Source organism: Tupaia chinensis, unplaced genomic scaffold (assembly GCF_000334495.1).
Source record: "Tupaia chinensis unplaced genomic scaffold, TupChi_1.0 Scaffold000361_2, whole genome shotgun sequence".
Taxonomy (NCBI): domain Eukaryota; kingdom Metazoa; phylum Chordata; class Mammalia; order Scandentia; family Tupaiidae; genus Tupaia; species Tupaia belangeri.
In genome coordinates this window covers 2,735,282-2,748,758 of record NW_006159858.1, presented here as the reverse complement: position 1 = coordinate 2,748,758, position 13,477 = coordinate 2,735,282, and the positions used below count along the sequence as shown (strand labels likewise).

The 13,477-nt window shown below is 41.3% G+C and overlaps 1 protein-coding gene across 1 annotated transcript in view; it reads right to left on the bottom strand.

The window, feature by feature from the left end:
- Positions 1-858: 858 nt before the first annotated feature.
- Positions 859-13,477, bottom strand: part of LOC102490052 (aldehyde oxidase 4) — an 82,980-nt gene continuing 70,361 nt past the window's right edge. Inside the window, exons 28-35 of the mRNA XM_006153083.1 lie at positions 12,987-13,115; positions 9,712-9,786; positions 8,286-8,338; positions 7,667-7,781; positions 7,417-7,482; positions 4,106-4,291; positions 1,891-2,058; positions 859-912 (exon numbers count right to left, since the gene is read on the bottom strand). Of these exons, the coding sequence (XP_006153145.1) occupies positions 859-912; positions 1,891-2,058; positions 4,106-4,291; positions 7,417-7,482; positions 7,667-7,781; positions 8,286-8,338; positions 9,712-9,786; positions 12,987-13,115 (846 nt within the window). The remainder of the gene's footprint in view (positions 913-1,890; positions 2,059-4,105; positions 4,292-7,416; positions 7,483-7,666; positions 7,782-8,285; positions 8,339-9,711; positions 9,787-12,986; positions 13,116-13,477) is intronic.

Genomic DNA, 13,477 nt, shown 5'->3' with positions numbered 1-13,477 from the left:
ATGAACCCTGAAGATTTTGTTCCCCTTTGATGACAAAAGGAAGTTGGTGGTGTGATACCAGTTAGACACTAGGTAAACAAGGGGCTCAATGGTGATTTGATATCATAGTTTTACTCAGTGTGAGCTTCCAGGTGAGCAAGACATTGTACCATGTATTTATATGGCTCCTGCAATTGAAGACCAGTTGAAGGCTTTGGAAGGTTACTCCCCAAAGCTTCTTCTAAACGGACCCTATGGAAGAGGCAGAAATTGAAGACTGAGGTAGGCTGCAGTGCTAGAGGTAGCTCTTACCCGCTCTCAAGAGCTGATAAAGAGCATTTCTTTCCAACTCCACTTTTGTATTTTTCATGTAAGTGACTTGGAATTGTCTAAGGTGGGAGTATTTACACCATGGAAACGGGCAAACATTACAAAGCAGAGATTTTTCTAGGTGAACTGGTTATTACCAGCACATAATTGGTGTTGAGGTAATCTAATCCTGAGAATTTTGAAGGTAGACAGTGTTACTGAACTTTGATCAGATTTCTGAAGAATAAAGCATGAGCAGTCTTTCTTGAGTTGTTCCAGATGAATGAAAATTCCACCATATTTTAAAATCATGGATGATAATAGATTTTTAGGATTATGCAAACTAAAATTAGAATTTTTGATTCTAAGCTTATTTGTACTTTTTGCTGAAAATCTGCATACTAAAACATAATTGTATAGTTACCTAAGCCATAGAGAATAATTATAAAATGCTAAATATTTTTTGACAATTAGGAGCCAACCTATGTTTTGCTCTGGTGTGAGACTTTTAGGGTCAATCACACAGCCTTTCATTTTTGTTGTTGTTGTTGTTTTTTAGAAAACACAGGATTAAGACACATGGATGGACCAAGGTGTAAATGTCGAAGGGTCATCTCTGGGAATCTAAAAAATAATCAAAGAAAGAAGATAGTTGTTAATAAAATGTTAAGACATGAAAAATGTTGTAATTCAAAAGACAAATTATGCTTTATAAAAAAGAACACATCAGGGGCCAGCAGGTGGTGTGGTGGTTAAGGGTGCTGGACTCCCACACGGCTGACCGTGGTTCAAGTCCCAAACCCGGTAGCTTGCTTTCTCTCTCTCTCTCTCTCTGTCCCTTTCTGTCAAATTAAAATAAACAAATAATTATTTTAAAAAAGAACACATCGATGTCTATTTTATGCTTATCAAAATTATATAATTTTTATATTTGAATACTTGAGTCATAAATTTCCTTTTCCTTATACATTTCTTAAGTTTGGGATAAGATGCATCTTACTCAGAAGCCCTGTAATTTCCAAGGCATACAGTGCAATCTAGTTTTAAATCCAAGACTCATTTAGGGCTTCAGTAAGCAGTTCAATAGAGGAATACTCTCTGGTGGTAGTCTCAGATATATTTTTAGCAACTGGAAAATGGAATTGTATTCTCTTAGTGTGTGACAAGGCATATCCAGGTGTGCCCAGTGACTTGGTATTTTCACTTAAATTGTTTTTTTATTAATTTCTCTTTACAAATACTTTCTGCATAATTGACCACATCAGATTATCTAGTTGATATAATTTGGTTATTGAAGTGATCAAAATGCCACATCAGCTGCATTTTGATAAAAGGCTTAAAGAAGCAAACTTCCATGTCCATTTGCTTTTAACACTGGTTTAACTGAGTATACTTTTATTTTGTGTCTGACTATTAAACCATCATTTGAAAGGTTCACTTACTTTCCAGTTTCTTTGAAGCATATAGAAAGTGGCAAATGGAGGCAAAATGAGAATTTTCATTGAAAATGAACCTGTCCTACAATTTTGTCATGGTTAACACATTCACATATAGAACCCCAAAGTCCCTGTATGGGCTGATTACAACAGGGACCTCCCTTACCATGTCAGTAAACTGATCCACACAAGTCATCCGAATCAATTCAGGAGTTGCTGGACTATTGAAGGTGAAGGTCTTCGTCAGTCCCCTCTCTCTGCGGGCAGCAGACACTGCATCATATATGGCAAAAAACACGGAGGTCCCCAAGAACATTCCGGCCTCTCCTAGTCCCTGAGAAAAGCACAAAAGGCCATCAGAAACGCATGGTTCTAAGTGTAGTTTTCATTTGTATTGTGAAATGTGAAAATAAAATGGTCAACTGCTTTAGTTAAAAAAAAAAAAATAGAAGAAATGCATGGTTCCTTTGGGCTAACATCTCTCTCCCCTTCATGTGCTCACCTGTTCTACCTTTATCACTCCAGAATAGAGTTTCTGAATTGCCACAGTCGAATTCTCCCACAGCAATTTGTGTGGGGATCTTCCTGAGAGAAGCACATGAAAATGCCCAGAACCTCAGGATACTAGGGCAGCTAAAAACTCTTGATCCTGCAGTGGGGTAAACCACTGAAAACCAACGCCTTCAGTGCTCTTTAGACACTCCAACTCCAGCTCCAGACCCCTTGTGTTTAATTCAAAACCCAAACAAAATAACCACAGTCTGCAGTTGAACTTGGAAGACAGTGAGGTGGTTGCTTCTTTCATGTGTTCTTTTCCATTCTTTGGCATGTGCTGGATGGCTCTGAGTTAACAGGGTGGTGCCATTGCATGTTGAGTACTTCACTGCTGTTTTATTTTCTACTGACATTTCCTTCTTCCTTCAAGGTAGTCTGGTCTGTGGTCTGTGTCCAGGGCCTTGGTGGGGGGATGGGACTAAGGCCTGAAGCTGATAAAGGCTTTCACTGTCGAGAGCCTGGGTTACTCTGAGGCAAAGACTGAATAAGAAGGGAGGCTGGAAGGGGAAGGGTTCCTCAGCCAGAAAGAACGCAGATTTGAGCCCTATTTGGAGCAAAATTGGCAGGGAAGTAGCTGAAACCTGAGTGGCAGATCATGCCCTGTGCTGGGCCAGCCTTTAGAAATGCTCCTGGCCAAGTTCTGGTGCAAAAGTGAAGATAGAGGCTGTTCAGGCAGGAAATCTGGCTTTCTCCCCAAACTTGACCTACATCTAGGAAAGAGAAAGAATCCCCTGAAAATCTGAGGTTGAAATTGCCATCTGCCGGCCCCAGCAGGTGGCATGGTGGTTAAGGGCGCTGGTCTCCCACATAGCCAACCATGGTTCAAATCCTGGACCTGGCAGCTTGCTTTCTCACTTTCTCTCTCTCTCTATCACTCTGTTCCTCTCTGGTCAAATTAAAATAAATAAATAAATAAATGAAATAAAGTTAAAAAAAAAAATTGCCACCTGCCTAGCCAGATGTGGGCTCAGGATAGAGCTTAAAGAGGAAAGTGTTTTTTGCACACTTGTATTTGAGAACCCTTGCTTGTAGGTGTTTGTGGGCCAGTTAAAGTTCATGTGCTCTTGGGACATGGAACCAACACTTCAGAGATCAGTGGCTAGTAAGACCTCAAAGCAGGAAGTCACCAAGAAACCTGGCTGAACACCCATTCTGAGGTGAGGAAGGGGTTAAAAGAGAGTTCTGGGCTGGTGAAATCTGCCCACAACCTTAGTTTACCTCATGGTGACATAGCCTGAGGAGTCAAGATGATCAGCCCCTCCTGAGACCTTCTTTCTTGGCTTAAATTTGTTCCATGATCCCTCTCAAGAGTGGAGACCCTAGTAAGCTTTTGGAGTCAGTGAGAGCCACTCAGCCACAAGCTTGCTGTTCTTTTCTCCTTCTTTTGGGATTTTCAATTCAAAGGAGTGAACAGATTCGGGGGTTTATTTTTGATTTCTTGAAAGAAGAAGCTAATATGGTTGAATTCCTGACTCTAGTCACTTTAAATGGACTGCATTTGGAAACAAAGTCTTTAAAGAGGGAGTTAAATTGAAGTGGGGTGATTAGAATGGTTGGTAAGCCAATAAGCCTGGTGTCCTTATAGGAAGGGGAAATTCAGACACACAGAGGAAATACCATGTGAAGACACTAGGAAGGGGAAATTCAGACACACAGAGGAAACACCATGTGAAGAGACAAGAAGAAGATGACATCTACAATCTAAGGAGAGAGGCCTTGGAAGAAACCAGCTTGCCAGTACTTTGTTGTTGGACTTCCAGCTTCCAGAACTGCTGTATTTTGTTATGGCAAATCTAGTCAACTAGTAAAGAATCTTAAGTTCTTACCTTGGAGGAATAGATGGCAATGGGATTTCTGGAACGCACCAGAGTGACATAGAACTCTTCTGGTATCTCAGTGACAGTGGGGATTTTGTAGTCATCTGGACTCCGAGAATAAAGTACACCCTCTGGGGAGTATTTCAATTCTTCTATGGTATATAATCCCATGCCTTGGATAAATGCTCCCTCAATCTATAGATAGAAAATTCACAGGTTATAAGCATTTGATATTGGTTGAATAAGTATTACAGTGTGAATGAAAATGGAGTTCTGAATCATAGCATGCTATTCTTGAAACCATCTCATTGGGCTTTGCAAAAGGTGCTGTACAAACTGGTGAGGGCCACATTGCCTGGCTCATCCTCAGGTACTCCACATTCCAGGTGCCTGACATTTGTTAAGTTTCTAGTAATTCTCCAAACCCATCAGGTTCTTTCTTTCTTGCAAGTCTCTGTAAATGCAGTTTCTCCTGACTTGCTTCATCCCTTCCAACCTTGTCTACTTGGCAAACTCTTACTCATCTCCATGTTCCAGCTAAAGAATAACTGCCTCTCTGGAGCCTTTTGGATCCTCCCACAGGTGGATCTAGGAGCTGTTTCTTCCAGCTTTACTGTAATGCGACCACACTCCTCGTTGTGGCAGTGCTTGGAGGGTATTTAGTTCTCCACTCTTTCATTCTTGTTCTCTTGATCCCATCTCACTCTCACTTTTGCTAGTTTATAAGCATCTGATGCCTGGCTTTTTTTTTTTTTTTATTTTTTTATTCTGGTCTCAGCCTGGTGCCTGGTAAATTCTATTCTCTGTAAATGTCTGTTGAAGGAAATGAAAAAGAAGCTAACATTAAAGGAACATGAACTAGAATAAATGGATCCAGGATACTGTAGTTTATTGTATTTGGATTTCTTTATTTCCTCTTAAAATTACTATGGAGAGAGTGGATCAATGGCATAAACAGGGTAGGTTGGAAGAAATGACTATATTTATGAAAAACCATGTTGAGTTCTGTTTATAAACCATTATGCTCTAAGAAAAAGGTCCCTTTTAAAGGAAGCTTCTAGAGGTCAGCAGGGGATGTGGTGGTTAAGGCACTGGACTGTCATGACTGACCACATTTTGAGTCCAGGCCCAGCAACTTGAAAATCACACTGTGTGTGTGTGTGTGTGTGTGTGTGTGTGTGTGTGTGTGCATACCCAAAATTCCAAAAGGAGAATGGAGGAGAAGGAATTGTGGTGTGGGCATCCCTCTTGGGGCAGGAGGGAACTCCTCACTTTCCCTTTCACTGTCTCTATTTCTTTGGTGAATGCATGCATCTTATGGCAAAAACCTTTAAAAAAGTAAAGGAGGTGTCAGTAGGGAGGTTATAAAAATTTCAGTTATGGTTTGCATTTTATTTAAATATGAAATTTAGAAATAAGATAATAAGTAAATTTAATGACTAGATTCAGGAATAATGCTTGTCACTAAAGAAAATATCAAAGCCTAAGAGATTCCATCTAACATACTTCTGATTTCTTGACTTTTTTGGTGGGACCAAAATGATGTTTTCCTCATCATAACAACTCCCTTTCTGCCTCTGCTTAAGCAATAAAGAAGTAGAATTAGCTGAGAGGAAGGGGAAAGGAAAGGGCAGGAAAGGCAGGATCTGGGTCTGGGTGTAGTTCTCATACTTCATAAACTTAAGATCAATTTTGGGTATAAATTCTGAATATCAGCTTAGTCACATTACGATGGAGCAAATCTGGGCTCACCTCAAGAATCTGTTTTTTTTTTTTTTTTTTTTTTTTTTTTTTTTTTTTTTTTTTTTTTAAGCCTATGTGCATGTGCTTGCCAGAGAGACAGAAAGCAAGAAATCACTCTCCAGGGAGGGTGGCCCTTCTCCTCCATTCTTCCCTCAGGATTTTCGGCACACCCCCACACACTTGCCCAGTGTGAGTCTTAAGGTTCGGGACTCAAGCTGTGATCAATTATGTGAAAGTTCAGTGATGTAACCATTATGCCACCTGCTGGTCCTAGGAGGCCATGATTCTAATAAGTACTACAGGTGGTTCTGCTGTAGTCTGAGTACCTCACTTTGAGAAATGCAAAATTATTCTTTAAGAAGCCCATCAGTCAAGCTAGCTAGGTAAACCAAGTTAACTACAGTTAATTTTATTTATTTGTGAGATAAAAATCAGAATTAAATGCAACAAGATGGAGAACATTGTGTTTCAGAATTTTTTTTTCTTTGGGCCAGTAGGTGGCATGGTGGTTAAGGTGCTGGATTCCCACATCGTTAACCATAGTTTGAGTCCTGGAGCTGGCAGTTTGCTTTTTCACTTTTCTTCTCTCTCTCTCTCTGGTCAAATTAAAAAGTGATAATAATAAATTAAATTAAATTATTCTTTAGAAAAAAGAAAAAAATAATTTTTTTCTCTTAAATTACTCTAAATGGTGCAGTCTGTTTAAATACAATGACTAGTATTTTAACTTTATTATTATGTACCTATATAATGTTTTATGAATTAGCATATTAACATTCCTTACAGAAAAATTAGAGGGCTGGCCCCATAGCCTATTGTTTAAAGGAGACGGATACCACATGTTCTACCACAGTGGCTTGAAAAACATGCTGGGCACATGCCCCAAATCCTGAAAGGATGAAGAAATGAAGGAGAAGGGATTACGGCATGAGCATGCCCTGTTAGCAGGTGCTTTCTCCCTCTCCATCTCTGTCTCTCTGTTTCTCTGGTGAGTGCATATGCTCTCTAACAACTAAACGAAAGGAAAGAAAAATGAAAAGGCACAGAGAATTATAAAACAGAATAAATCACATATGTTCCTGCCATGCTAAGACAACCATTTGATTTATTTTATTTTATTATTATTATTATTTTCTATAAGGCACATGTGCTCACTGGAGAGAAAAAGAGAGACAAGAGAGACAGAATGTGAGAATTGCCACACTCCCTGGGGGGGATGGCCACACCACAATCCTTTCTCTCCCATTTTCCTCTCTGGCATGGATGCATATGCACTCAGTGTGAGTCCAAGACTCAGACCACAGTGGGCCACATGGTAGTCCAGTGCCTTAACCACTATGCCACCTGCTGGCCTCAAGACAGCCATTGTTAATGTTTTCTTGAATTTTCTTTGAGTATTTTACCTATGTCTTTGTGTATGTATATGTGTGTTTGTGTAATATGTAATACATGTTGCAGAATACTTGCACTAGGAATGAACAAAGTGTGGAGGATGCTGCAGAATAATATTCTGAATGAGTAGCTGTTACATAGGATTAACTAAAAGCCCCCGTGGGTGTGGTTCTGGAATCACGCACCTGTCCAATATCCAGGGCTGGGTTTATGCTGAAAGCAGCATCCATGAAGATGTCGGTCCTAAGGAGCTGCGCCACGAGAAAATGAATAATAAACAATATTATTCATTCAAAATAGATTTTTTCCTAAATGTATATATCTATCTGTGGTTCTTCTACTGGGAAGATCAAGTTGGTTACTCTTTACAGCATAGAAAACATGTTGGTACTCGTGTTTATACTATGACAACATTGAATACAAATGCCACTCTACCTTATGAGCCCCAGTTAGACAGTCGACTTCGACCTCAGAACAGGCTGCTCCATAAACAAAATACGGATAAGGATTACCTTCCTCCTTCTCCCAGTCCATGTACGTCTGGTAGCCTCTGAGAAGAGAAATCAAGAATGAAAAGAAAAGGTATTTTCCCCACTAGTGATCCAACACCTGCTGAGCTGGGTCTGGAGATCAACAGAACAGAAGGGATACCCCACTGGGTCTGTGGGCAGCTCCTCGCCCTGTGGCTAGAGGTCCCCCACCTTCTTCTGAGAGGGGATCATGGTATTAGAGTTTCCAGAGGACCACTGCAGACATGGAAGGACATCAACTGGTGTCCGACCCCACCCTTCGATGCGCAGTTACTGGATGGGTCAGAGTGCGTGAAGAGTGACGGTGGCCTCCTGGCTGGTAAACAGCTGCTATACCAGGAGGCTCTGGTCCTCTCCCAGGTCTCCTTCCCCAGCCCATGATCCCATGATCCCATGGTCCAATGACTAAAGGGTCAACACTGGGCACTACAGAGCTCTGGAACTATGTGGGCATCTGTTCAGACTGAGGAGTGCACATCACCCTTGCTAGGTGTAACTTCGGCCAAAGTAAAAACATTTTTTACTTGAAATATCCAGTAGTGGATAGACTGATGGATTCTTCGAAGGCTTTTGCAACCTGAAAGAGATGATCAGTTACAAAGAAATACAGTAGAAGTGTGAGAAAAAGAATGAAAAGTGCCTTGTTTCCTGGGCTTGCCTCCTCTTGTTTGCACCAAGCTCTGTGCCCACATTTATCCCAAGTGAGACTTTTGCTGGGTATAAGCTGCAGATCATACTATTTAAGAGAGGTGCTGAGAGGTAGCTGCTAGCTGTGCTCTCGGACCCTGGTTTTTAGGGTTGAACAGTATAAAGTGTACTGCTTTTCACACTTCTTGGCTTATTTTTATTTTTTAGTAGAGGTTTTTGCCTTAGGGAACGTGCATTTGCCATTCTCCTCTTGGAACCTTAGGCAAACACACACATGTGCTTGGCCTGAGTTTCAAGTCACCGGGTCTGGGACTTGAACCGCAGTCAGCCATGTGGAGTCCAGTGATGTAACCACTACGCCATCTACGCACCTCCCTTTCTGGTCTTTTAAATTAGGGAGATGGCTAGGTTATATTTATGCGTTTATGTACCTAAGTATAAAGGTGTGTATAAAAGTGTATACAACAGGTCTGTGTAAAAGTCTTTTATGTATATATGTTCACAAGAAGATTTAACTTTTCCAGCATTGAATTTGTCAGCTTTCCTGCTGGAGCAAACTGGGCAAAGGTGGGGAATAAAAGTAACTATTAAAATAGAGTAATCCTTTGATCTTAGAAATATTATTATCTCCACTGTGCTGGTGAGAAAACCAAATCCCTGAGGGGGTGCTATGGTCTGAAGTTTGTGTCCTCTTGAAATGCATATGTTAAAATCCTACCCCCAACATGATGGCTTTAGGAGGTGGGGTCTTTGGGAAGTGATGAGGTCATGAGGACAGTCTTCTTGAATGAATTTGTGATCTTATAGAAGAGACCCAGAGAGGTTCCTTGGCACCTTCTGCCCTGGTGAGCACACAGGGAGAAGTCAGCACCTATGAACTAGGAATGAGCTCTTGCCAACACCAAATTTGCTGAATTTCCAGCCTCTAAAGCTATGAGAAATAAATGTCTGTTGGTGTCTGTTGGTTTCTAGTCATCCAACCTCTGGGTCTTGTTATAGCAGCCGGAATGGACTAAGGTGGGAAAAGCGAGTCCCACAGACTGGTAGTGACAGAGTGGGAACCCACTACTTTAGGTGTATTGAATGTTAGTACTCATTATCCTGCTCTGTGAGAAATCGGCCACTAAAATAAAGTTAGGTTTCAATGAGCATGGACATCTCTTTCACCCTTATGAAAAAGTGGAAATACCAAAATGCTAGGAAATGCTTGTTTCTTGGGTGGGCGCACCCATGAGCCTGTGTGTTTGAGACTGTTGCCCTCTGGACATAGTTGCTTTTCCTGGCAGGGATGGTAACACTCACCCAGTCCTCCCATTTTCCTTTAGGGTTTTTCCTGATGATGGGCTGAAGACGGGCCATGAGAATTTGGCAGGCATTCTGAAAACAGACATTTGAAATGACATCAGAAAGAGAAGGCACAGGGAATACCAAAATGGTAACTATTTAAATCTATTCAAATATAGACTGCTAATTTTGTGGCCTTGCTTCTTAGTCCTCTGGACTAAGAGGGTTTGTTTTCTTTTCATTTTTCTTTACTTTCTTCTTCTTATTTATTTATATATTTTTGCTAAAGGGTATATGCGTGCTCACCAGAGAGACAGGAGAAAGCACAACCTCTCCTCCCACCTCCCATGGGGAATGATCACACTACAATCCCGTATCTTCCATCTCTCCCTCCTTTCAGGATCTTGGGCATACATTCACATATACCCAGTATGTTTCTCTGGGCCCAGGACTTAAACTGTGTAGTATGTTTCTCAAGTCACTGGGCCCAGGACTTAAACTGTGTGGTTGGCTATGTAAATCCAGCTGCTTTAACCACCAAGCCCTAATAGAGATAGTCAAGTGGGGCTTCTTTAGTCTGAGTAATGTTTGGGATTTCTTCAAAGGAAAAAATACCTATAAAGCACTAACTCCCAATTTCTCCCACTCTTCAGCTACCTGCAGACTCAAATATAATTTCTAGATTTGAAAAGCATCCTTTCTATGAGGGCTTCCTACAACAGGTGTGATGTCTCAGTAGAGATTGCAGATATCCTAGGGCTCAGGGTGGGACTAGGACAGGTTGCAAGTGGCCATGGGAGAGGCAGTGCCCAATCAGAGTTGCCCAGAAGGAACTCTCAGAAGCTCACAATGACATCCATAAGAGAAGGAGTCAGAGATAACACAGCTAGATCACACTGATGCCAGCCAAGTAAGCTGTGTTCTGCTTCTCACCTCTTCCATAGAGCAGGAGAAAGCACAAGGTTGGAAATGGAGAGAAGCTACTCCCCGCCCCCCCACTCCTGAAATCCCATTTCTACCTGCAGTCCTGAGCTGGGCAGTAGCTTAGTAGAAGTACATTTGGGATGTTTAGACTTAATTACTGAAATAAAATAGTTTCTGTGAATCAATGTTATCAAAGGACTATTGATTATCTTAGGCTACTTAGTAAATTATAGGTGGATTTTATTTTGGGGGAAGAAAGAAGAAGCCCGCAGGAGGAACTTGAACCACGGTAGGGGAAAGAATGAAGCTGTTTCCTGTCATGTCCCTCGGAAAGTCACAGTTCGATGTGTTTATTCTTGTCTACCTACTGTAAACTCTGTGAGGTAAGGCTCTTCGGACTTTGTCCTGTTTAACTTATTGCCACACCCCTGGTACTTAGGACAGGATCTGGCACAGCAGATCAGCTGGAGTCAATGAAATCAGTGTGAAGTGAAGTCACACAAATTTATTATGAGAACTTTCCATCATGGTTCATCATAAAAATACGAACATTTTTTCCAATAGTATTGTTATTTCCTTTGTGTGTGTGTGTCCCCGCTTTTCCAAGGCCTGAGACCATGCCTAGTTGTGTACTGGGTGTCTCTGTCAGCCGCACTTGCAAGGCAATTAGCAGCTGGATGAAAGGTGAAAAATGGATTTAGTCATCTACACATTTTACCAAAATTAGCATTTCCTCAGACTGTTTTCTTGGGCACTGGTTCAACAGCATGTTAAGAGAGGCTATATTAAAATGTTTTCATGGTTAAATAAATTTGGGAAAATAGAGTAAAACAAAATTAAATAATTTCTTTACTGCAGGATTTGCCAGAGGCTTTAAGATGTTAATATGTATTATAAGCCTCTATAAGTAGGATGCAGCATGCTACATTTTCCAGACTGGTTGACTGTAGAATTCTTTTATTTCCACAGAGCATCTAATGGGACGACCATCCCAGGGGACATGCTTTGGGAAGCCAAGTTTTACATAATAAATGAACACATTTGATAGGCTGAAAGTTTTACGTTTCATCTAAGTATTTGCCGTTCTGTGGAGATGGTCTCTGTGGGTGACTAACAGCAAGTCAGTAGTTTTCTAGAGGTGTGTGAGTGGGGAGGGAGATAGTGGTAGTGTCTTTATTGCATGAACTCTGTAATTCACCCAATGAGGCTATAAGGTGAGTGTTATTGTTTTTTTAAAGAATTATCTATTTTTGAGAACCAGCAGTTAGCATAATGGCTATGTCGCTGGACTCCCATGTAGTTGACCGCAGTTCGAGTCCTGGATTTGGTGGCTTAAAACTCAAGTGGGGCGCATGAGTGTGCGTGCCCAAGGTCCCGAGAGGAGAATGGAAGAGAAGGGATTGTGGCGTGACCATCCCCCCTTGGGGGTGATTTCTCGCTTTCTGTCTCTATGTCTCTCTCTGTCTGTCTGGCGAGCACATGCGCCCTATAGTGAAAACCTCTCCAAAAGAAGAAAAAAAAAATTATCTATTTTTTTTTTTTTGGAGAGGTTTTTGCTAGAGGGCGTGTGTACTTGCCAGAAAGACAGACAGAGACAGAGAGACAGAAAGTGAGAAATCAGCCCCCAGAGGGGGATGGCCATGCCGCAATCCCTTCTTCTCCATTCTCTCGAGATCTTGGGCACACACGCACACACACATGCCTGGCATGAATTTAAGTCACTGGGTCTGGAACTTGCACCGCAGTCTAACTACATGGGAGTCCAGCGACATAGCCATTACACCAACTGCGGGCCCCAAAAATTATCTATAGGTGCTCACCAGAGAGAGACATACAGAAGGAGAGAAAAAGTGAGAAGGCAAGCCTCCAGGTGTGGGACTCAAACTGCAGTCAGCCATGTGGGAGTCTAGCATTTTAATCATCATGCTGCCTGCTGGCTTCCTGTCAGCGGTATTTTTATTCCCAATTTTTTAAACTAGAAAAAAGATTTTTGGAGAGGTTAATTGACTGGGCCAAGCCCTTTGTGGAAACAGGACACCCTGCCAATGACGGGATTACCCTATATTGCTCTGGTGTGTTGGGATGAGAGAAGGGAGGGGTTTTCTTATGTAAGACAAAATGAGGTTGTCAAAGATACAGGTTTTCACATACAACAGACATTAATCTGACAAACAGCCTGGAATAGCCAAAGGAGCCCAGCCAGGCACCTCAGAAAACTTGACTGGGAGCCTGGGCTCCGCCAGTCGTTAGGTGAGAAAACTAGAATTTGATCACTTTTGGTCTTAGATTCATCTTCCATGAAAGAAGGGGTGGGACAAGATCCTTTCCCCCAGTGTCACTGAGCCACTGAGAAATGAAAGAAAAGTCACCTGCACAGCCTTTCCATTGATGTCTGTCCCCATTGACCCCGCCGTGAAGACAGCATTGGGCACGGTGACCGTGCTCGTTTCAGACAGGTGTATGTACGACTGGGGGATGTTCAGTTCTCGACTGGCCACCTGGTAGAAGCAGAAGAAAAATATTATTCACCTCATTTACTTTAAGCTCCTTCTCCAAATGAAAAACACTTCCATTCTTTTCAGAACTGATTATAAAATCTGGCTATCTTCCTTTAGTGACAAACATTTAAGCTAGTGTGTTCGCTTTCATATGTAGATTGGTGCATTTGAAGATTTTAAATGCATTCTACAAAATACATGCTGTTTTAAAAATATTATTATTATATATTTTAAAAAGAATTATTTATTATTAATTTTATTTAGACATTCATTCATTTATTTATTTATTCTAATTTTGGCCAGAGAGAGACAGAGACAGAGAGACACAGAGAGAGAAAGTGAGAAAGTAAGCCACCAGGTCC